Raw genomic sequence first — 24,009 nt, 5'->3', positions numbered from 1 at the left:
TGGCAGAAGATGCAGATTTCTGAGTTGGGGGTAGAAAATGCAAATTGCAGACACACAAAGAGGCAAAGAGGAATATTAAGAGGTGAACTTCTCTTTCTTTAGTCTCTGTTTCAGCCTTAATAATTAAAACATAATGCACGCCTCTGAAACAACACATGCTGATAAAACAAACAATATTTTCATTCATCAAACCCTTTTTTTACTTCCTGTGAACTTGCAGAGATATAAAGTTTGAAATTGGAAACCCATCAGTTCAGAGCAGGTCTGCTTTATTTTTAACCGCAGTGATATTCTGGTATTGATGTGCAGTTCAGATGGGACTATTTTTAAAAAACTCTTTGTAGGTGCTCATGTGAGCTTTGTCATCTGATACTGGATAAAGTCTGGGGGGGTGTTATTGTGGCCATATTGTCTGCAAACATGTGTGGAGAGTTGTGAAACTGTATCTCAACACGCAGAGACTGAGGTAGTATGATGTGATTTTATCTCATTAAAATGTTTCTGTTGACTCGAGAAAGAGATTTCAAATCAGTCCAAATATGTGGATACACGTCCTCTGAAACTTTAACAATGAAAAGTTCACTGTGGTGAATTGGGAGCCCCGCAAAGATGGTTTTAAAGTGCAAGTAAAACAATCCTGATGTGCAGATCTGTTCACACTGAACTGAGTGCAAAGCTGCTGTGGCTGAAGATGCATCTGGAATTCAAAAGCAGGACATTACAGTATTGTATAAAAACTTTTTTTAGTTTATCCAATACAGAATTTAATTATCATTCAAGCTAACTCAAAGCACAGACTAATGAGAACAACAATATAAAGTCCTGAATGCTGCAAATAATGAACTGAAAAACAAATCACAGCATGTTTTCATTGACTTATATCTCAAACTAACTATCAGATAGGACAGACTGGACTCATGTTAAAGTTTTACACAATTCCTCTGATGCCGATTATTAATCTGTGATTTTACTGAGTTGTTTTACTGATGTTAATTATGTTTCCTGGAGAAATATAATGTGAGGTTTCATCACCTTGCTGAATGCTTTTCCAAATAAGTTTTTAACCTTCCAGTTTATTGATCCGAGCACATGGAGTTCCACGTCAGTGTATTTTCTCTTCTTCTCCTAAATCTGAGGCCTTTACGGTAAGCAATGTAAATAATGTTAAATGTACATAAGCTCAGGGTTGTCACTGCTGTTGTGAACACTGACATCATATCCTCTGACTTGTTCTGGGAAATTTAGCAGTTTATCAACCTCAGGGGAGTTAAAAAAAAAATGCACATGTGCTGGGTTTTTATAGGCTGGTGTCAGTATATTACAGACTTATTAAAAGTACTGAGCTGCTTTTGAGCCAATAAAAACTGCAGAAATAAATAAGAGACATAATTTTAATGTTGGGGATTTTGATGCCTGCTCACATTTTTCCTGACGGGGTTTTGGGTGTGTTGGTGGGATCATCACTGTTCCTATGATACTAACACCCGGACTGGTCCTTAAAATGGTACGAGATAGAAAAGACGCTAAAAGCCACCACACTGTAAAAACGCCAACTTATGTTTCCTTGTCTCAATAACTGTTGGATGCATTGTCATGAAAGTCGGTGCATGAGTTAAATTTAACTTCGACCCTTTGCCTGTCCTCTCGCTCCATCTTCAGCTTTATCAAAAACATCAATTTGTCCAATATTTTAGTTTACGACCAAACTAGCAATTAATAACTAATTAGCGTTAGCAAAACGGATGACATCAGCCACAGTTGTGCTTTGTGTTTACTGCTAATCAGCAAATGGTAGCATGCTAACACACCAGACTGAGATGTGAACATCTGAACATCAGCATGTTAGCATTGTCACTGTAAGCAGCAAGCATGCTAGTGCTAGCATTTAACAGCACAGCCTCTCAAAGAGCTGCTAGCATGGCTGTAGACTCTTGTGTCTCTCACACGGTTTATTCTGTCATCATTACAACATGCAAACCATGATGAAGATAGTTATGCACTTTATCCAAAGCCCTGACTATTATTTCTGGTGTAACATCGACCCTGAGCTAAATGTGGCTGCTAGCAGGCGAGCGAGCGCTGCAAATCTAAGCAGCTGAAGTCATGAAGACTCACACTGAACACAGCTGTATGTGCCATCATGAGATTTAAAAACATGTCTGACATTATTCCACCACTTCATTCTGCATCACAGCGCAGTGATGTTTGTTTGTGACGCACAGTTTTGGAAAGTGCTGCGATGACTAGGCTACTATTCTTTCTCTGAGTCTGTCAATTAGTGATAATGGACCCCATCGGCCAAGAGGAGACCACTCCCTCCCTCTCTACTCCCTCCTCCTTGACACACACACACACACACACACACACACACACTCTCTCTCTCTCTTTCTGTCCGTCTTTCTTTCTATCTCTCAGTCAGTAATAATGGAGCCCAGCAGTCCGAAGAAGATCCAGTTTGCTGTACCTCCGCTGCAGGGACAGCTGGACCCACAGGCCGCCGAACATGTGAGTGTATCCGAGCATGTGTGTGTGTGTGTGTGTGTGTGTGAGCTACAGAGTGGGGTGCACAGCGTGGGTTCCTGCCCGTGAGCGCTGAATGGGGCTTCTATCTGTGATCTGCCGAGCCTTGTCTGGAATTTTCTGTGTGTGGGAGCACAAGTCCATGTAATGAAAACCGCTGCCTGCCTATCTGGGTGACTGCATGTGTATTCAATGGGTTTGTCATATTTGAGCGGCCGTGCACGTGACACTTTTAAGCGTGCTTTGCCAGCTGGTTTCTTTTCATGTCTGCTGGCCAAGAGTTTAAAGGGGTGATGTTTGTGCGTCTGCGAGCAGATGGCGTGGAGAATTAAAGGAAAAGCCCACCCTAAAATACCCGAAAACACTGAAAAACACATCCAACGATGATTTATTCCGCATTCTTGAAATATTAACTGTAAGTTCATTGCTCCAAATTTCTTAGAAACAACATAAAAAATACCGAATCACAAATGCATTCATTCATTCATGTACTTTTCCTTGTTTACTGAGCTGATGATGCAGATGTGACCGAATAAATTCACCACCGTCACGGACGATCTGCAGCTAATTGCAGCAAGTTCACGCCTGTTCTCATGGGGTCGTTTAAAAGACATTCTGGGAAACATGGCATACCAACAACTAACTGATCTCTCTTATGTAAAAGTGGGACAAGCCAGGCAGAGCGACAGAAAGGCCGGTTTGAGTCCTGAAATGTACAGAACACCACAATGAATGTAAGGAGGTGTAATTACCCTGATAACTGGCGCTGAATAGTGCCCAGTTAAAGGAGAGAGAAGCTGGTCTTTCATACAAGCTTAAATGTTGCATCAGGGAGTTTAAACAGCGCTCGGTGAGGCGACAGCGTTGGACGCCGGTCTTTGCTTTGCTGACGTCTTTACGAACTGTTTAGTTGATGGAAACCGGAAGTTGTTCAGCTCTGAAGAAGCCGGTAATGAGCAGTGACAGATTAGACCTCTGTGGCTGTTTGGGGAGCCCCTGTGTTGGAAACCGTCAGCATTTCCACGAGTCAAAGATAAATTTTAGCAATGGCTTTACGAGATACCGTCTCGTAAACTGAGTTCCCGCCGCAGGATGACGATGAACGTTTACATTCCTGCAGCGTTGTTCCCTTCGTGGGGGAGCTGTGAGCCAAGCAGATGAATGTGTGGATGAATCTGAGCTTCACACCGGCTAACGAACAATTAACGAGCAGCTGGTGTTAGTTGTTTGGACAATAGTAAATGTGCTTTTCAGTGGATAGTTAGATTTTTAAGAGGCATTTGGAAAAATAAACCCAAGTCTGAAGTGTTCAGGCAGCGAATCACATGATCTCAATTAAGTTTACACGAAGACGCAGGAGTGTGTTTAATTGTGTGTGTTTACAGTGGGATAATTGGGACCATTAGTTCCAGCTGGTATTTTTAATTAACTTTTATTTTGACAGTGAGATGAGTTTTGTTTTTAAAGCTGATTACTGGAACAGTAGTCAAGTAAAAATGTTTTAATGTGAATTATTATCACACGAGAGTGTCTCATCACAAATGAAAACAGGCAGAAATGAACAGCAATGAAACCAACAGACTGCAAAGAGACGACTAAAACTAGCAGAGGTGTTGACCAATCAGGTGCTACAATTAACATGTAGACTGTGAAGACAACAGGTGAGCTTTATAAATAAATTAAATCACGTGTGTGTGTTTGTGTGTTTACCTCAGATCCGTCGCAGGAGACCAACTCCTGCCACTCTGCAGATCTACAGACAACCTGGCACAGGTGAGAGAGAGAGAGACAGAGAGAGAGAGAGAGAGAGAGAGAGAGAGACAGAGAGAGAGAGGGAGAGACAGAGAGAGAGAGAGAGTGGGAGAGAGAGTGAGAGAGAGAGAGAGAGAGAGATAGAGAGAGAGAGAGAGAGAGAGAGAGAGAGAGAGAGAGAGAGAGCGAGAGAGGGATGAGGGGGGATGCAGAGAGCTGAAAAACTGCAGCTATAATGGAGCCTTTATTAGATTTGTGCTGCAGCTTTTGGTAAGTGATTCAGACTGGACTGATGGATGCCTAAAGTGTGTGTGTGTGCGTGTGCGTGTGTGTGTGTGTGTGTGTGTGTGTCGGCTCTCAGCTCTCATAAATCCCTCCGCACAGCAACTGACTGATTGAATAATCGGCTTGGTTCCATTTTGTGAGCTCAGCTCGGTGAGTCTGGATCCAGCGTGAAGCTCCGCGGGCACCTGAGCCGTTTGTTCTGCTCCTCAAAGACACCAGAGAACCAGACTGTAGGAACCAAACAGGAAGAACAGAAACATTAACACAACATCAGTATCTCCAGTGTTAAGACAGAAATCAGTCCTCACAATTCAGAAAACATTTCCCCTCTAATTATTTAACACTTTAGAAAGCGCTCGCTGGCCGAGGTCGATGTTTGAGCCAAATTTCCGAGCTTTCCGTTCTTTATTTTTTGGTAACGTAGCACTGACAGTCAGTCTGCGGAGTGGAAACCAGCTGCAGCTGCGAAAACAAGACGTGACTCTTAGCCTTGAAACAAACATCATCGTGATAAAACACGCAGCTGTTTTGTCTTGACTTGGTTAATTATGCTCAGTATTCTGCTGCCGGTTGGCATTTTGTCTTCAACAAAGGTTAATATTTTCTTTACAGGACATCCGGTGATGTCTGATTTTTACTTTCGACTGATGACCTCAAAGAAATCATCCCCTGATTTCGTTTCATTTCTTTGAGATTCAAAACCTCAGCAGTGAGCTGACGGTTGCACTGGGTGATTATTCCTTCATAACGATGAACACACACACGCTGTAGTTTCTTTTGACCCAATCCCTCATACACAAATACTCACTACTGCACCAAATGTGGATTAATCCGCCGCTGAAAATAGGCCCCAACAAATGCACTACTCACTCCTGTTTGAGAAATATTTGCAGCAACTGCAGATGCAGCTGAACCATATATTAATGAGCTGCACTAAAGCGACTGACCTCCTGCAGGTGTTAAAAAGGTCATTGCTAATTGATTAATTGAATTCTTGCATCAGATCCTTGCAAACTTCTATCCAATTGACACAGTGCAGCAGAGCTGTTCTGATCATATGGAGTTGATGTGAAAGCTGTGTGATCACAGCACGCAGATTTGGGAACAGCTACATGCCATCAGCTTATAGCAGCTAGAGTCAAATCAGTAAAGCAGAAAGAGCTCAATGCTGCTCTCTCGTCTCTCCTGCAGATGTTGGAGATCAACACAGCGCCGGCGGAGAGTCGCAGGTTTGTATAAATGTTGTTCGAACACACAGATGCAGGAAGAAGAGCGCAAACACAACCAGCAGGTCGGATCTGTTAGAGCCCCTCGATCCGGACACGTGACCTCACGCATGTTCATCAATGCTGTGCACATTTCTTGAGACATTTTCAACATTTAAAGGTCACAGCAGGCAGTCAGGGGACAGATACTCTGCCACATAAATGACGTCTTGTCTGGACATTTGATGTTATTTCACTATAATTAGATCAGGACAGACAACATGGGCTGTCCTGTCTCCTGCTGGATCTTCATTTTCACATATAAGCAACAGTTTTTCCACTTTACATCAACTGTTTTTACATTATGTTTGCCTTCAGAAAAGTTTTAAATCATCACTTACTGAAGCTTTCTCGTCTAACAATGATGTGTGAGTCAACGTCTTGTGTCTTCTAGTGTTATAATATGTTCTTCTGTCCAGGCTTCAGATGCCTCTCAGAGGAAGCAGAGCACCTACGCCCCGCCCACCATGAAAGGTAAAAACAGGACGATTTTCAGCCTGGTTTCCAATGAGCGTGCAAAACGTGAACGATGTTTGAAATTGCGTAAAAGAATCTCTATGCAAGGAAAGCGGAAGAAACCCATTTCCCCCTGAGGAGAGGACTTAACGGGTGCATCTGGCTCCCTCTGCAATCTACTGTTTTAACACTTTTCTACAATTAACTGCCAGGAAAAAAGCCTCTAACATGAGCAACTGGTGAAGAGGCAGAGATGCTAGAGCCAGAAGCAACAAAGCCACCACTACAAGCATTTAAATACAAACTAAAAGCATATGACAGCACATAGAAACGTCAGAGTTTTCTGCATGTATTTCACACCAGAGCTCTCTACAGCCTGGATTATAAGCAACACAGCCTCCGTTTATCCTGCAGAAATGAGCCCTCAGAGTCAATGTACGGCGCGACCGGGCCAACAGGCAGCATTCTGTTACTTAATCAGATAAATGTCAAATACACGTTTGTTTTAAAATTAGATTAAAGATGTGAAAAATAGTTTTTGAAGACACGGTCACTGCTACGTGAACCTGCTTCCTTTCAGAATTACTTCACATGCTTTCAGGCCTGTAATGTCGTGCTGTGGTGGTTTTGTTGCAGCTGTACACACACCAGCCCCCTCTCCTCACCAACGCAGTATATACGTTTGTTTTTGTATAGACGCTCTGTTTGTTTTGCTCTTTTTCTCTTCTCTGTGTTTTCTGTAGCTATTTCTGACTTTACCTCCCACTTCTGTTGTTTTTAAGTCTCAATATTTCTCAGATCAGTAGGCTCAGCTGGCAGGGGGGTGGTGTAGGTGGGGGTGGCGGAGGTCACTTCTGCTGGTTTGGTTTCTTAAGCTATGGATTGAACGAGCTGGCTGCAGGGCTTGTTCTTGCTGTGTGTCAGTTTCAGGAAAAAACAATGGAGGAGAATGGATTTTCGTTTTATAAAGCTCACAGCTTTGAAAAGTTTAATTTGTTCGTTAGTCGAGATAATACTACTATAATAACTACTTCTATGATGTGCTGTTGTTTTTTAATGCTGCTAAACATTTGTTTGAATCACTAAAGTTTATAATTGGTTAGGAAACACATGAAATTATTATTTTCTATCATTAATTCACGTAAACTATATGGTCAAACACTGCAGATTGTGCCTTTAAAACTACCATGTATGGATTTTGAATGAGTTAAAGCATACTGTCAGTGACAGGAATGTGGTTGAGTCTGCCTGGCAAATTTGTAGTAAAAAAAAGAAAGATGTTTGTTATATAACTGAGGAAAAAGAGCTTCAGTCAGCTTGTGCAGCAAGCACCTGTCTGATGGCTTTTATCTCTAAAAGATTTTGTTGTCATTTTGTTATCATCGCCTGTACTGAATAATTTATAAAACTGTTGCAGGGCCACAAGAAGCGGCCGCTGCTGCAGCGTTTCTGTTCGGAGAGGTTGACGTAGCGCAGCCTTCATATCCTCTGCAGGGCGAGACAGAGAAGTCCATTTAATAGAGTCTGTAGGGAAAGAAGCAAGTTTCTGGAGAAAAAGACAGGAAGACAAACAGGAAGAGAAACACGGTGCATATACGTGTGTGTGTGTGTGTGTGTGTGTGTGTTTAGAGCGCTGACCAGTGAGTGCAGCACTGAGTTGATTCCAGGAAGTGGAGACAGTAAAAGCTTTTCTTTTATTGATCACGTCTGAGTGTGTGTGTGTGTAGGCCAGTTAGCTAATAGCCTCATGAATAACACGCAGCTAATGCTTGCATCTACATACAGTAGGATAAAAAAAAAAACTGTTTTATTTATCAATATGGTGAGGTTTTACTCTCACACTGTGGCTTTGCGGAATTTTATGATTATAGTGCAAAAATACCTTCAAATGAGACAAATTTCTGATGTCTTACAGCAAAGCTACAGGATATTTAGAGTTTGTACAAGAGGAAAAGCTCCTGAACTGTTCTGTTAATTTTTCTAGTTTTCTGGTTCAGTTCATTATTAGTTAATTTTAGTTTCGTTCTTTTGGGCTTCTTCCGCTCTATTGCGACACGTCTGCAGTTGAAGCTTCTCTCCACTAGAGGCGCTCTTCTCTCCTCAGAGCTTCAAGTGGGGGTGGAGCAGCACCTTCTGGGGGCGGGGCTATGTGAGACAGACGGCCAGCTGAGCCCAATCACGGCACAGCTCTATGCCACCGCTTCCCTGTGGGCCAATCACAATGGGCCAGAGGAAGCCAATGGGAATGAGGCGAGTCTGCTGTTAGCCAATCAGGAGAGAGGAGTGGCAGAGAGCAACAGTTCAGGGGGTAAACTGTTTTTAGACAGAAATACTTGCACGCTTTGGCCAGCAGTATACTCAGATTGTTTCTGTCGGGCTACAACTAAAGACAATATGTACAGAAATAAGATGAGAGTTATTACGTGGACAAAAATAGACAGAAAGGAACAAATGTCATAATACCGTTTGTCTGCCAGTGTGATTCAGAGAGAATTTTAATGTCGGTCTCAGCAGCTCAGTCGTGGTAGGTGACTGAATGGGCCCAAAAACACTGTGCAGACATTTCCCATTCAGTTCTTTGAGTATACTGTTGGCTTCACACACACCAAACACACACACTCATATTGATTTCATTTAATTTGATTTCATCTCCTCAAACTTAGTTACCAAACAGGAAGCAGTTTTTAATTTCATGACAGTTTTTTATATTAACAGTCAATCAAATGTAACATGACAGGATTTGCCTGTAGCCTCCACATCAGGGTGAAATTAAAAATCTGCAGCTTTAAGGAGCTTTTTCGTCTCTCAGCTCTTTGTTAGGCCTGAGCTGCTCTTATCAAGCCCAGCAGGCCACCGTGTTCAGCAAACCAGCCCTGATAAACCAACTGTACGCTGGAGCAAGTGTTCAAATCCTTTACTGAATGAAACGTACTAATACCACGCTGTCAAAGTACTCTGTTACAAGTAAAAGTCCTGCATTGAAAAGTCTACTTAAGTAAAAGTATGTGAGCATAATGCAGAAAATGTACCTAAAGTATTAAAAGTAGAAGTATTCAGTGCAGTTACATGTCCCTGGTGACTGTGCTACTATTATATATGATACCAATGGATTATTATGACTCAGTCATTCATGTAAAAGCAGGATTTTACTGTTGCAGTTGGTTGAAGTTAATTTTCAACTATTTTATATCAGACTGCAACTAATGATTCTTCTCATTCTGGATTCATCTGATGATTATTTTCTCCATTAATTGATCGATTGATTGGTTTGGAAACACTGAAAATAGTGAGAAATGTGGTGACAATGAGGCCAAAGTGACGCCTCACAATGTTTGTTTAGTCCCAACCTCAACATTATTGCACTTACATTAAGAACATTTAAGCAATTAAAGGAAAAAAATCGACTAATTGATTAATTGTTATTTCAGCTGTACTTGTATTTACTGTAGGAAAGTTTAATTTATAAGAAAACATCATATTTTATCAGCACTTTATAATTTATGAAGCAACAAGTGACAAAAACTGATAATTACGGTAAAGTAGCAGTTCTGTAAAAATTAGGATATTTGCGTCTGAAATGTGGTGGAGTACAAACAGGAAGTGGCATGAAAAGAAAAGACACAAGCACATCTACCTAACATTTGTACTTAAATCCATTACTTGAGTAAATATACTCAGTTACACCACTGCTGTACACTACCTGGCCAGCACCAAAACACAGATGAGCCGAACACACAGCTAAAAGGAGAATAAGGTTTGCTTTAGTGTTGGCGTTCATTCAACACGACTATGTACATAAAAGCTAAAGATATCTGCCTGCAGCTACTTTATCTGAAACATAAACAGTGCACACACTCCGTCTGTTACCAATAATCCCATCTGTGTTTACATTTCCATAATACCGCCATGTCCTGTAAATCTCTTCACCACTAACAACACTAACTCTCCTCCCCCTCTTGTCTCTCCTCCTCTTGTGGCTTTGCACCATCTTTCAACTCTCCATCCTCTCTCTTTTCACCCCCCACCTTCTCTCTCCATCTTTCTCAGATTTGTCATGTGACCACAAACAGGAAGCGTGCAGTCCCGACTCCGTCTCCCGATAGCTGCCTTCGCTCACTTTCATCCCTTTGCCTCTCAGTAACCTCCTTTTCCCTCTAACTCACTGCTGTTCATCTGATCCCATTAACGCGCTGTGCTGCTGTGCCACATAGAAACTGGATGTTTTGATTTGCTCTCTCTCTCTTGCATACACACACATGCAGAGATTTTAGTGCTGAATCAGTCTAAATTTAAATTACTGTAGGTGATGTTGGTACTTGTGTAGAAATGGCTGTGAATAAAGATGTATTATATTGAAACCTTTACTGAATGTGTGAGTATTATTATCTTTTAGCTGAAGTTTTGCTATTAAAGTCTCCATTTTTATGCTAAAACTAAACGTTTTGCAGTATTTGGAGTTCACATTTCTCAAAAATATAATAATGACAACATGTAGAAGTCTGTTACCTAAAACATGTAAACCCAACAGGGACAGAACACAGCACCGAGACAACCATTAAGAGATTAAAACATTAGGACTAGAAGATTAAAGAAAAAAGGTTTTGGAAAGGATGTGATGTTTTGTTTGTGTGCGCCATTTATGCAGCAATAAACAGCTTTACATGGCCGCCTTCCTCACATCTGTGAGACCCCACTGTTTGGAGATCAGTGTCCCCTGTCACTGCATTAACAGCTGAAACGTCTCAGTGTTTGTGAATGAGTGTGTGGGTTCATGCAGCACGTGTCCCAGTGTTTTTATCACGTAGCCCTGAGGGGCTGAACGTCCACCATGATAGTTCATCTTCAAATGAACACGTTGTGTGTGTTTTTCATTCCCATCAACACTTTGGACCAAATCATTTAAAAGTGATTCATTTCTGGCTTTCTATCATAGACAGTTTGAAGCTTTTTTTTTTTTTTGGCCTGTTTCCTGCCTCTTCTTCAAGAATTTAGCAGGTATTTCCTGTTGATGCTGCGCCCAACGTGCAGCTGGAAACAGGAGGGTTCATTAGCGGGACTCTGTGCTGTTGATGTGGACATCACATTAAAGTGGAGCTAATTTTAATGCTGTTATATTCTGCTGGGTAATTTCATCTCTAATAATACAACATTTTGCATGAAAAATTTTAATCTGTAAAGTAACTAAAGCTGTAATAACTGTAGCAAAGTAAAATGTATATTTTCCCCTGAAATGCAGCTAAGTAGAAGCATATCATAAAATAGAAATATTCCTGTTAAGTATAAGTACTTGAATAAATTTACTTAGTTACTTTCTACCACTTTATCTGATATAATGGGCTCAATATGTATCTGCACACTATGATGTAAGCCTATTGGCTCGCTGTCCTTTTGTTTACTCTTATTTCTGTAGTTAATTGAAGCAGTGAGGCCACCTTCAGGTGTATGACAGTTTATTAAAAAATATTAATGATTTTATGCAATATTGTTAAATTTGAGTCGTGTGTGCGTGTGTGTGTGTGTGTGTGTGTGTAGGGAAGCTGAAAAGTCCTGTACCCGAGGAAGACGAGGAGGAAGCCAACCCTCAGGACGACTGATCCAGCAGGATCAGAGGCGGCCGATTCACCTTCGACATTCTGGACAAACCGACAGAGTCTGGCGTCCATCTTTGAGTGTAGCACCTACATGGCAAGACATGGATGAGTGGGAGAGTTGACCTCTGTGCAGCTTATTCAGAGACAGCAGTTAGTGTTTAATTAGAGTAGGTAAAGAAACGTGTGAAAGCAGCACGCCCAGGTTCACTCTTACCGAACTGACCTGGAAACAGGCCGGCTGTGAGAGCCGACTCACCTCACTGAGCACATTCACCTAAAAGTGACCCCGCTAACCCCTGAGTTTAACTCTCACTAAAGTTAAAACTACCTTTGTTTGCCCTGTTTTAGCTCATAGGTTAGTTGGAAGTATGATTTTCCGTTTAACAGAAGCAGCAAACTGATCATTCACTGCCAGAACAGCAGCTAAAATAAACAGTCACACTTTTAGCAGGAAACTCTTGGAGTAACTTGTTCTTAGTCTTATGAACCAACAATCATCGTAAATGTTGTGATTTTCAGACGTATGCACCGAAATAACATTTAAACTGAAGGAATCTAGATGAGTTCAATTTTATATTTGGTCTGCTAGCTACTACAGTGCAGCCTAGTTAGCTTCCTAGCAAGGACGCTAGTTAGCTAACGGCTAAAGCTAATTCATTCACAGATCTGGCTACTTCTTTGTCACCATTAAGGGTCAGTTTACTTATAAACAAATTAAAAACTTACAATCAAAATCTTGATTGCAACAAATTAAACCAGATAACGGACTTAACATTTAAGTAGTGAATATTGCATCGTGGCTAGCTAATCACATGACCGTTACTGTGGCGCTCACCTGTAGAAATCAACGCAGGTTTTGTGCTAGTCCGGATCCAGGACTAGCACAAAACCTGTTATTTCTTGACAATCTTCTGGGTTGTTTTCCCTCCTCAAGTTTTCAAGATGTCCACTGTGTGATCAGGAATTTGCAGGTGACACAACACCTGGAAAACATACTGTACCTACAGGAATACAACGCAAAACAAATGCAGTAGATGCTACCAGCTACTAGCTCTTCGTCAAGGTTGATTCGCAGACTCTGTACAAACACGTTTCAAAGCGGACATTTCGACATATAGCCTAACAGGACGACATGTGTAATTAATACCTTTAATGATGGCCATCATTATTATTATTATTTTTTTTTTTTTTGGTGTTTTCGTAGCTTGTAGACAAAAGAACAAGTTGAGTTATATAATATGGAGTTTGCCATTTGTTATCAAGCAGAGTTTTCTGCTTTGCAACATGCAAAGCGAAACATCCGTTTACAATCGAGACAGCACAGGTTTCCTCTCATTTTGAAATAAACTGGGGTGATAAATCAGATTATTGCAATGTATCTTTGTTGAATCAGTGATGGATCAACTTGTTCTATCTTTTTCTGTTAATCTGTATATGCGGTATGTATCTTCGTGACTTACAGTATCAATAACAGCAATAAAAGGGCAGAATTGAATTTATACATAATTTTGAGTATATAAATACAGGCTGTGTTAATATCCGGTTTAACGCCTCTTGTTATTTATCATCATTATTATTAATATTAGTTCTCTTGGGGTGCCCCCTGGTGGCTCCATTAGGACACAGCAGGACTGGATTTAAACAGCTGGTCTCATCATGGCTGCTGCAGATGTAAGTCAGGTGTTGTCATTCTCACAGACAGCGCAGAACAGATGTTGTTCCAGATGCAATGAGGACGTATTTAGTTGACAGTCAAGAGGTAGTAAACAGGTATTGAACACACATTTTCAGCTGACTATACCTGGTGTTTAAATTCAAAAGGACCGAGATTCACCTGTATCAGCTATCACAGGTTGAGGGCAGACGCACAGGGGGTTTGGGGTCTAGTTTCTTCTATGAGGAACGCATGTTTGATTTTGGAAACTGGTTCAATCTGTTCTGATTCTAAAAATCATATCACAATTTATCATTTTACAATTATTCATAATTGCCTTTAATTTCACAAAAAAAGTATTATGAGCAAGTATCACAAGTAATCATTTGCCTGTAAGCGTTTGTGTCATTACTACTGATAAACAGTAAACGGTACTTTGTTATTAGCTCATTGTTGTGAAGCCAATTTTAGCCACTTTCTACACTTTTGGGCACTTAAATGTAGAAGAGCAGCACATTTTTTTACACTGATCATGTGTCTGTAAAATCCTTATCCAAAAATTAACTTTTGACTATAGCTGCCACATAAATGTAGTGGAGTACAAAGTACAGTATTTGCCTCAGAAACCTCAAAACTGCACTTAAATGTCCTTTCATTGCCCCACTGGTTATAGGATCACTACAACAGTCAACTTACAACAGTCACATGATGTTGATGATCAAAAGTGTTCAGTTGAAACAGTGTAACCACTTACCGGTTTTCTCGCCACACCTGAGCCGACTGCCACGTACACGAACCAGCGCCACACACTCAGAGCTCAGGTCTGACACAGCCCTAAAGTTTATTTTATTCATGTCATTTAAGTTACACGGTGGAATCAGAGAGACACACAAAAAAAAAGAGGTTAGAAAGAAAACTGCAACCATTCTACATCAAATGGCAGAATGTGACCACGGATCTGTCCTCACATGCTTATAATGCATACCACCAATTAAAACACACAGTAGAAGTACACATGTAATCTACTGTAAAGTGCAGACACATTGTTTTCCTGCTACATACTGTAAATATGACTTCCTGCTGCCTCTGGATTTCAACTTTTAACAGCCCAAGATAAACAGTATGCAGTATGAGCTTTCAGACAGAGCCCTGGTGTTAGTGATACATTAGCAGAGGGCTGGCATAAAGGGAGTATGGTTTGTGTATGCGTGTGTGTGTCTCAATATGTAGCCCTTGCCATGCCTGCATTGAGAAAAAAACGAAAAAACAAAAATCAGACTGCACTTCGTAAAAATCATCCGTCTGTCCTAAAAGGTCCCGTCCAACCATCGTGAAAATGTAACTGCTGAAGACGCCCCCGTCCGCTGCAGTTTACAAATCCAGTGAAAACATCACCAAGAGTGTAGATATATACATTTATTTGTTGTCTTATTGCAGCTCCAGGTTTTTGACTTTTCACAGGTCTGAGATCAACTGTTTCTCTGTGGAGGAATTGGTTAAACTGACTTTAATTGCACCTGATGAAGTTAAGTCCTAACACATTTCTTTAACCACGGCCTGTAGATGGTGGACCCTCAACAGCTGCTGTTAAGGTGCCTTTGAGCAAGGCACTGTTTCCCCAGCTGCTTCAGTAGGGCCTGCTGGTGGCCAGCACTACAAGGCTGCGACTATAAAAATTAGACACAGAAAAGCTAGATTTCCCTCAATGAAGATGAAGATTTCATCTTCTTTTCAGAAGCCAGACGTTGCAAGAAATGATGTTGCAGAGATCACATAAATTAAGATTTTGCTCTGGCTTGTTCGTTTCTACTTTACAGAGAATAAAAGTAGCACCTACTGGACCTTTACTTCATCAGGAGAGTTGACTAACAACAGCTGTGAGGAATGCTTGCCGGTGTACTGAGGGTTCCTGGCTGCTCCGTGCCTATACTGTAGTATTATGTAGTATTTTAAAGTTTGTTCCCACGGTTTAAGTTCCTGCGTAACCCCTTCTGCTAACTGAGCTGCCCCAGAGTCAGGCGGATTAATTCCAGAACGTCTATCGTCCAAACCGTCCAAACACTTAAAATGGCATTTCACCCATTAATACCCAAACACTCCACCACTTCCAACCCCTGATACACAATTTTTAGTGTCAACACATTTGGCAAATCGTCATTGTCGTCATCATAAAAATAACAAAACATAAACATTAAAAACAGACGAGTTCAGTTCACATCAAAGTAGAATACAGATATTATATCTTTACCCACAAAAAGTTCTTGTTACGACTAGCTTGGAAAAGAAAGAAAACATCACCATGTTATACAAATGTGTGTGTGTTCACTATGAAATGCTGAGAGATTAGTGTGTATGTCGTTTTATATCTGCTCAGGGTCAGTGTGTGTTGAGAAGTGTAAACTTACATTAACAAGCAACATGTCTTTCATTATCGACACAGGAATCATCACCCGCCTCCTCCATAAAAGCAAAAAAAACAAAAACAAACCCACATCACATCAGAATCATCTGCATTCCCAAAGTAAGCATCCAAATCCATCACCACATACAAGTTATCAGCTGGCCACTAAAAACCTCAAATCTTTCATCGAAAAACAAAAAAACAAAAAGAACAAAAGAAAATAATATTTTAGTGTCAACTATATATATACTATATATTTATATTTTTGTTCTTTTATACCAACCAAACATCGGGCATATTATGTGTTGCTATGGTTATGGTCCCTGGCAACATCATGAAAAAGTACAATGATTAAAATAAAGACACTGATCCCCCAACTTCATCCAGCTCGTGTGTTTGCGTCTACGTTTCATATTTGTCTGATGTCAGTGTTTGTTTGTCGTCTCGCTGCACTGAATTGTGGGTGTTCTGTAGAATCTTTTGCCGTTTGTGTATTTCTTCTTCTTCTTTAGTGTTTTAATTGTTTAAATATGTATTTAGTGTACTGAAACGCGTGATGCTTTTTGTTGTCTGAACAGTATGTCGAGGCATTGTAGGCATAGTTTAGAGTGTTTAGTTTGTATTTAGTGTTTGCTGTTAGTGTGTATTTGATTATGTGTGTGCGTCTAAGCGAGCGCTGACGGCGGCCAGCATGGCCGTGTGTGTCTATGCGTTAGCGCTGATGCTCTGTTTATAGACGGCGTGGTAGGCGTTTCGCAGCAGGACGTAGGGGAAACAGGACTCCAGCAGGTCCATGGTCAGGAAGGGGGACTCCTGCACAATCTGAAACACGAGAAGACAAAGACAGACTGTTATAGTACGGTTATTCTCCAGCTCTCACTCCTAATGCATCTGCGGCAGAGCCCTGTCGATTCCTGCTTCCTTCTCCTCGGGTGCTTTCACACTTGACCTGTTCGGTTCGGTCGAAGTGAACCATGATGTGTTTGCCAGGTTGGTGCGGTTTGTTTGGGCTGGTGTGAAAGCTGTCAGTCGGACCAAACGACGGGACTGAGACCACCTGAAAAGGAGGATCTCAGTCTGCTTCCAAGCACAAGATGTGTAAGCAGATGTAGAAATTCCACCTCCATCTTTTTTGGCCTTTGTGCACCCATTTGTAATCACTGTGCTGATGATGCAGATGGCAAAACCAAAACTGTGCAGTCAGTCAGTTAACAGTCAGTCTATATGACTTCATGTTAACTCTTTTGGTTTGTTTTTAAGTGTGCATGTGTGAAATCCACCTGGACCAGAACTAAAAGGCAACTAAACCTAATTTGTTCCTCTGGTCTGCACCAAACCAGCTGACCTACAGGTGAGAAAGAGCCTTTATTCATTCTCTCACCATGTCCAGCAGCAGGTAGACAGATTCTCTGTTACGCGTTGTCATCTTGTCCGTCTCCTGGCCGATCTTCAACAGGCTGGACGAGGCCAGCTACACACACACGCACAAAGAACAATGTGTTAGAGAGGAAATAATGTTTATCTCATTCTTTATTTTTCACTTCCACCATCAGTTAAGATGTGAACAATAACTCTACTCATGTGACAAAACGTTAAAAACTGAAACCACATCTTTTCATCTTACAGCCAGGAACTCCTTCAGACGGTCCTCTATGCTCCCCTTGTGGATGGTGAAGAGAGCAGCAGCGATCTGGTTGATGGCTTTGGCCAGGCAGTGGATGTTGTTGCAGTGACCTGCAGGGGGCAGCAAACACACATTGTTAGTAAGAGGACATGAAGACATCGTCTGTAATTTAAAATCAATTAATTCTGGTTTATTTTGTGACACGTGAGACTCTTCGAGACATTCAAAACAGAGAAATTCACCAGAAAAAAAAGAAATGGCGCAACAAGTCTGGCTGGAAAAGTACGGATTTCATTTTTCATTTCATGCTGCCATAACGTGTTTATGTGAGATGCATGAAAAGTGTAAAACGTGTGCATGTAATTGCAAGTTCACAAAAAGGGTGGTGTGGCTGCACTGGCGCCTTATATTGAGATGTGCCGTCGGAAAACCAATTGCTGGCCAATGTGCAGTCTGCATACTAACAATGGTGGAGCCCATTACAACTCATTATCCTTTTCAAATGTCCCTTATTAACAATGGCGCCTTTCATTTCAAGGTTGTTAGGCGGCAATGTCTTGATAATTCATCCTTGAGTGACAAATCTCTCTGATACCTTATCAAAAGGCTCATTTAACCGCAAGAGTGTGTCCTGACTGCACTGAATATCAGGTTTACTTAACTGAACACATCTTTTTACTGAAATACATGCAACAAATAAGGTTAAACAGGTCACACTGAGCAACCTGACCTTTAAAAACGCATTATTAATTTAAAAAGTGCACATAATGAAGATGATGACATGGCTCTAGTGCACACAAATAAATCAATCTGAGGGCAGAAGGTCGATCTCATTTGCATGCAGAGCAGTCCCATGCCAATGATGCAGTAAATTATGTTTCCTAGTATTTTCTCCTGTGTTGCTCTCAGGCTCTGAATTGGTTCGGTGCCACAACACTGGGCTTTTTATTTTCATTATTTACAAAAGCTTTGTTAAAAGTAGAAGATCGGTTTAAAGTGACTCAGAAGAAAAGTCTGTGGATACCAATAACAATTTAGTAGCTTGGTGTCTTACCTTCTATGGCGGGGCTATACTGTGACATCACGTTGCTGGCCAGCGTTGGCAAGGAAACGGCCACAAACACCATCAGCAGACAGGCGATCTTGTACTCCTCCTCTGGACTGATGTTCTCTGCACAGACACAGAGTGCAACATTGCTGCCTTCGTCCATCTGTTTAAGGCATTTTGTCTTTGACTTTCACGTTAGTGTTCCTTTCAGCTTTTATGCAGCCACGATAGGACGTTTACAAAATGAGCAGAAGAAGAAAGAACAGCGGTAAGTTGAAAAAAGTTATGGTAGCGACTAAGAGGAGTGTTTTCTGCTTTCTAATATGTGACGCTACACAAGCACTAAGTCACAGGACGTGAAGTTTGGACTGAACGCTGAAAATACAAAGAGACTGTTGGTCAGATTATTATTCTAAGAGAGAAAAATAGTTTTTATAGACTGATCTGATACGAGAAGCTCTTCAAGCATTTTAAATTTGTTCTTTCCCAGTGTTTGACCATGAATTTGATCATTTATTACAGCGATCTCAGAAGGTGGAACAAGGCGTGCATTTAATCTCTCTCTGTGCGTGTTTAATCTTGTGCTGCCGCAGCCTTTATGCTAATGCAGCAGCATTTAGCTGTTACGGAAATGTTGCGAGGCCTGACCTGGTGAGACTGCTGTCGTGACTTTCATGTAAAAGTGACCGGGGTGTTTCTTCAGACGAGAGACTGACACGTCAAACTGTCGTCAGCAAACAGGGGCTGTTTTTTTTCAGTGAAAATGAAATGTACAATCACAATATCTGTCAAAATAATCGCTATATGTGTGGACGCTGTATTCTGCTTGCATTTGTGCGCACGTGTGTGTTTGTTTCTCACCACTTTTTTGCGAGGACAGAGCCACGACCAGCGCCGGGTCGATCTCACAGGGTAAACCCGCTGCTGACGACAGCTCGTAGACATTCATGGCCACCTGGAAACAGACAAAGACTCAATATAAGCACAGGAGGAGGGAGAACATAATAACACTGACATCAGGTAAAGGGGCTATTTTATTCTTGTGTGATTTACCTTCATGTCTGTCTCTCTGGGAATGTGGTCCTTGAAGTCCTCCACTGAACTGACCAGGAAGGGAATGTGACAGGATAAAACCTGGAGAGGGCAAGAAAGAGACAGTCCAGTCAGGAAGTGATGCAGCGTTGATGCTCAGCAGGAAATATTCAGAGAGTATGAAAAATGTGGTGCTTTTAAGTTTGGTTCGGTCAAAACAAACCCTGGCACCCTGTTGATCTGACCCTGGAGCAGACCAAAGAACCAGACCGAGACCTTTTGAAAGGGAAGGGCTCTTTCCTCTTTCCAAGTGGATGGTTCGTTTGCGTGTGGTGTGAAAGCAAATGAACCAAGAGCATGTACACAGCAACAGTATATTTTCATAGTAGATAGTAGCTTTGGGTCTGATGGCAAGCTGAAGCAGTGAAATTATTATAAATACAGTCTACACTTAAAACTGATACAGATTGCTTAGGTGAGCCTTTTTTTAGGGGGCTAAAATATGTTTTGCTGCTGCCCCTAGGTTATTGCTTCACTTCTGCTTCTCCAAACTGGGGGCGTTCTGGCCGCCATCTACTGCAGGTGATAGTAACTCATAACCTCCCTTCAAAAAAATCTAAATTAACCCATTAAATCCATCCACTGGTCTTAAATTGTTCCTGCAGCGGTCTTATAACCAATCTAAATAATTTGACAGTAGAAAGCAGTTAAAACTGCAGTCTGCTGTGCTTGTATCTCACTCAGTTTGTGAAAAAGTGATCCCACTGTAATACTATGCTTCATTTACAGTTAAATAACATCAATAATGTTTAGAATCAGCTTCTCTTTGTGGCTCCAGAGAACATAAGCATGGACATTAGAAGCATTAAAGTGATGCACAAACTGGTGTCAGACACTAAAATTTGATTCGTCCATGTGGGTCCTGATGATGCAGGATGACATCACAAAAACTAGCCAATCAGTGAGTTACTGGTCTGTGTGTGTGACGTCATGTTTATTCCTCTTGGTTCATTTGTAAAAAGTCAGAAATAAAAGGCAACAATGTCATTTCTTTCCCTTCGCCCGAACCAAATTAACGGAATCCGAAGAACAGGTTAATTTTCTGATTGGCTCGTTTGTGTGTGTATGTGTGTGTGTGTGCGCGCCTTACATCTCTCAGAGCCTCCTGAGCCAGGGAGCGGAAGGACAAGATGACTCCAATGATGGTCATTCTCTTCAACACACTGTCCACAGCTACAAACACACACAAAAACAGGAAAAGATGACGTGACTATCAGCCTAACACATTGGCTGGCATGTCAGTGAACTATATATATATATATATATCACAGACTAATCAATATTAATTGAGTAGTTCACTGGTTGAGAAAAACTTAATTTGCTGCTTTCATTTGCAAAGACGTGTATTATTTTAGCTGTGTGTCTGTATTGACTTTTAACTGCCTTTCAGTCAAGTGTGCTTAGACACTACAACTATTATTAAAAAGTTTGAAACGAGTGTGAACAAATCTTTGACAATACAAGAAAACACAGACGAGGTCTGTCGAGTGAACACTGGAAGCTTTACGCAGACTGTCAGCAGAGTCAACAGAGGAACGGGACTCATTCTGGAGCGTGAATGTAGTTAAATATCGGCTGTCAAACACACAACAGACTTTCTGAAGAGATTCCCGTAACAGGCATCAAGAATTTAGCAGTGGTGTGAAGTGGTACTAAGATGGCGTGTGTGTGTGTGTGTGCGCGTGTGTGTGTGTGTGTGTGTGTGTGAGATTACAGGTGAGCTTCTTGAAGAGGGCGGCCATGTGGTCTGGTTTGTCAAAGCTCGTCCTCATCTGGGTCAATACCTCCATGTTTTCTACCACCAGTTTCTACATGGAGACAAACATGCTAACAGTTAGCATTGAATCGAAAAGCGGCTTCATGTTTGTACAGAAGACTCATTCTTTTCCTTTTTTTCTTCTTTTTAGACTTTCAGCTTAGTGTTGAGACCCCTGCATGGACATATACGTGCAAATGGAAGCAAGTTGGTTGGTTTCAAAGTCTTTGAAAGTTTCCATTTGTTGTGTCTTTATTCAGTTAGAACTTATCAATCACACACACATTGATACACTCCTGATAAAAAAACAAACCAAAATCAGACAAAAAGCATGCAGTGTAACAGAGTACATTTCCATTTGGAGCATAAACTACAAACTACATTTATCTGACAGCTTTAGTTTCTAGTCACTTTTATATAAAAATCATAATTTGTGGAGCTTATAAAAACGACCCTTCATTATAAATTGAACTACTGAACCTAACAATATCAATAATGGAGACTCAAATGAGTATTTGGTGAATTGATAAGTCGATAGACAGAAAAGTAACGGCAACTATTTTGCTAACAGACATTTTCATGCAAAAACATTTAACAGATTTTTATTTGTTTTTAATAATTTGAAGATTTAAACTGCTGGTTGGACAAAACAAACATGCTGAAAGCGTCTTAGTAATAATAATACTTATAATAATAATATTTAGTTGCAGTCCTATACAAAATAGTTCCAAATGAGCACCTCAACCAGCTACAAAAGTGAAATCCTGCTTTTACATTAATAATAATCTAATGATATAACATGTAATACTATGACAGTCACAGGGGACATTTGTGTGCATTGAGTACTTTTCATGCACATTTTCCTGATTATACTTGGATACTTTTAGGGTGTGGTAGTGGTACTTTTACTAAAGTAAAGGATCTGAATACTTGCTCCACCATTGTTGGACAGCAGTTCCTACCATAAAGGTTAAAATAGCATGTAGCAATAGTCTGTGACTGTATGTTCACATACCTTCAGCTCAGCGACCTGTGAGGAGATGTGCCACATCAGACTCTCACTGAGGAACTTCATCCCGTAAGGACCCAACAGCTCAGACAGAGAACGCATCTCTGTGAAAACACGCAAGTACAAAAATGACAACAAATACAATTCAGCAGAGAGTTCATCAACATGAATAAACTGAGAACAGCCCATTTGTGTCCAATATCCATCAGCAACATGAAGTCCACACACAGTCTGTGCATGTGTGTGTTTGTACCGGAGATGTCGGAGTATTCCTCTGCGTTGAAAGTCAGTTCGTTCTCTGTGGGCAGGTTGACGAAAGCCTTCATGGCAGGGAAGTAGGCGATGTGTCCGTTGCTGACCTGACGGAGCAACGTCTCCAGGTACCTACACGCACGCACGCACACACACACAATACTTTCTCATTATCGGTTGCATGTTTTTGTCCTCCTTTCTACGAGGAACATCGCCTTCTCTGAATTCGAATTTCATGAATAAATCTCTAATTATGTTGCTAAATGTGGAGGGTTTCTGTGTTAACAGCAAATCTCATCATCAGAACACTGAGCACAGTGAATGGCTGCTCAACTCAATGACGCACCAGCTTTGACTCTTTCTGCTTTCATGTGTGTTTGTTTTTTAATAACAGTGAGAAGTGGGGGACCTGACCCCCCCCCCCCCAAATCACAGAAAGAAAAAAAACACACAGTCAAGAACTTTAATGAAAATGCAAGAACAACAATCCCACAAATTCCTGTGCGCTTGTAAGTGAAGTCTGGCGTTTAGTTATTTGAGCTGTAACCATATTTCCCGCTACAACGAGTCATGATTTCCTTCTGCACAGCACAAAATTACCAAGAGGAAGTTGTTTTATAAGTGGTTTTAATAAAAGAGTTTCTAACAGTTGATGATCTGTGAACATAGGCTCCGAGGAGGCATTGTTTGAGAGAGATTCTACAGTATTGGCCACAGCCTGTACAAACACAATGCATAATCCCATGTAGGTTTTTATGAAATGAAGCTTGCTCCATTCAAGAGGAAATGACACTTCCACTCCTCTTTACTGTCTGATATTTCATCACTCCCATAATAATGAGGTTGAAGATACTTCAGCCTCACAGGACTCAAGCAAACGTACCAGTTTGTGTAGAGACTGGTGATGGTGGGTTCCCCGTGGCTGTCCAGGTGCTGCGTCTGCTGCAGGAGGACGTTGTTGAAGACCCGGGTGATGTCGATGGTGACGTAGTTCTCTATGGACTGAAGCACCGTCATGTAGGCCCGGACGCTGGTCAGCAGCTCACTGGGCTTGGCTATCTCCTGAGTAGCCTGGTTATACATGGTCATGCCCACTATGGACCTGGAGGCAGAGGGAGATTAAAAAAAACACAATAAGATGGATGTAAATTTAGTAAAAGCACTTTTAAAACCTCACAAACTCATCAAAATGTAAACACCAACAAGCTGCAGAGGAAAAGGCTGCCCAAAACGATCTTCGTGCAAACACTCGGACACTATTACCGTGCACAACTCACATCTCTACACTGACATGAACAAGGAAA

The 24,009-nt window shown here is 41.2% G+C and overlaps 2 protein-coding genes across 2 annotated transcripts in view; one reads left to right on the top strand and one right to left on the bottom strand.

Annotated features, from left to right (window-relative positions):
• Positions 1–2,352: 2,352 nt before the first annotated feature.
• ppp1r1c (protein phosphatase 1, regulatory (inhibitor) subunit 1C) lies at positions 2,353–13,406 on the top strand. Its single transcript, XM_041947842.1, has 5 exons — positions 2,353–2,505; positions 4,236–4,293; positions 5,749–5,786; positions 6,242–6,296; positions 11,811–13,406. The coding sequence occupies exons 1-5, from the start codon at positions 2,425–2,427 to the stop codon at positions 11,870–11,872; spliced, it is 294 nt and encodes a 97-aa protein (XP_041803776.1). The 5' UTR covers positions 2,353–2,424; the 3' UTR covers positions 11,873–13,406.
• A 934-nt stretch (positions 13,407–14,340) lies between these two features.
• Positions 14,341–24,009, bottom strand: part of nckap1 (NCK-associated protein 1) — a 33,460-nt gene continuing 23,791 nt past the window's right edge. The window contains exons 21-31 of the mRNA XM_041947127.1: positions 23,589–23,807; positions 22,707–22,837; positions 22,460–22,557; positions 21,403–21,496; positions 20,779–20,861; positions 19,650–19,730; positions 19,458–19,551; positions 18,603–18,719; positions 17,549–17,658; positions 17,306–17,395; positions 14,341–16,746 (exon numbers count right to left, since the gene is read on the bottom strand). Of these exons, the coding sequence (XP_041803061.1) occupies positions 16,630–16,746; positions 17,306–17,395; positions 17,549–17,658; positions 18,603–18,719; positions 19,458–19,551; positions 19,650–19,730; positions 20,779–20,861; positions 21,403–21,496; positions 22,460–22,557; positions 22,707–22,837; positions 23,589–23,807 (1,234 nt within the window). The 3' untranslated portion in view covers positions 14,341–16,629. The remainder of the gene's footprint in view (positions 16,747–17,305; positions 17,396–17,548; positions 17,659–18,602; positions 18,720–19,457; positions 19,552–19,649; positions 19,731–20,778; positions 20,862–21,402; positions 21,497–22,459; positions 22,558–22,706; positions 22,838–23,588; positions 23,808–24,009) is intronic.

Source organism: Chelmon rostratus, chromosome 11 (genome assembly GCF_017976325.1).
Source record: "Chelmon rostratus isolate fCheRos1 chromosome 11, fCheRos1.pri, whole genome shotgun sequence".
Classification (NCBI taxonomy): domain Eukaryota; kingdom Metazoa; phylum Chordata; class Actinopteri; order Chaetodontiformes; family Chaetodontidae; genus Chelmon; species Chelmon rostratus.
The sequence above is the reverse complement of the archived record's forward strand: the minus strand, read 5'-3'. Positions and strand labels throughout refer to the sequence as shown.

Excerpts from the sequence above, each read along its gene's own strand:
- ppp1r1c (XM_041947842.1), top strand. The coding sequence starts at position 2,425 with ATGGAGCCCAGCAGTCCGAAGAAGATCCAGTTTGCTGTACCTCCGCTG. Across the intron at positions 4,294-5,748 it reads CTACAGACAACCTGGCACAG|ATGTTGGAGATCAACACAGC; the intron begins GTGAGAGAGAGA and ends TCTCTCCTGCAG. Across the intron at positions 5,787-6,241 it reads GCGCCGGCGGAGAGTCGCAG|GCTTCAGATGCCTCTCAGAG; the intron begins GTTTGTATAAAT and ends TCTTCTGTCCAG.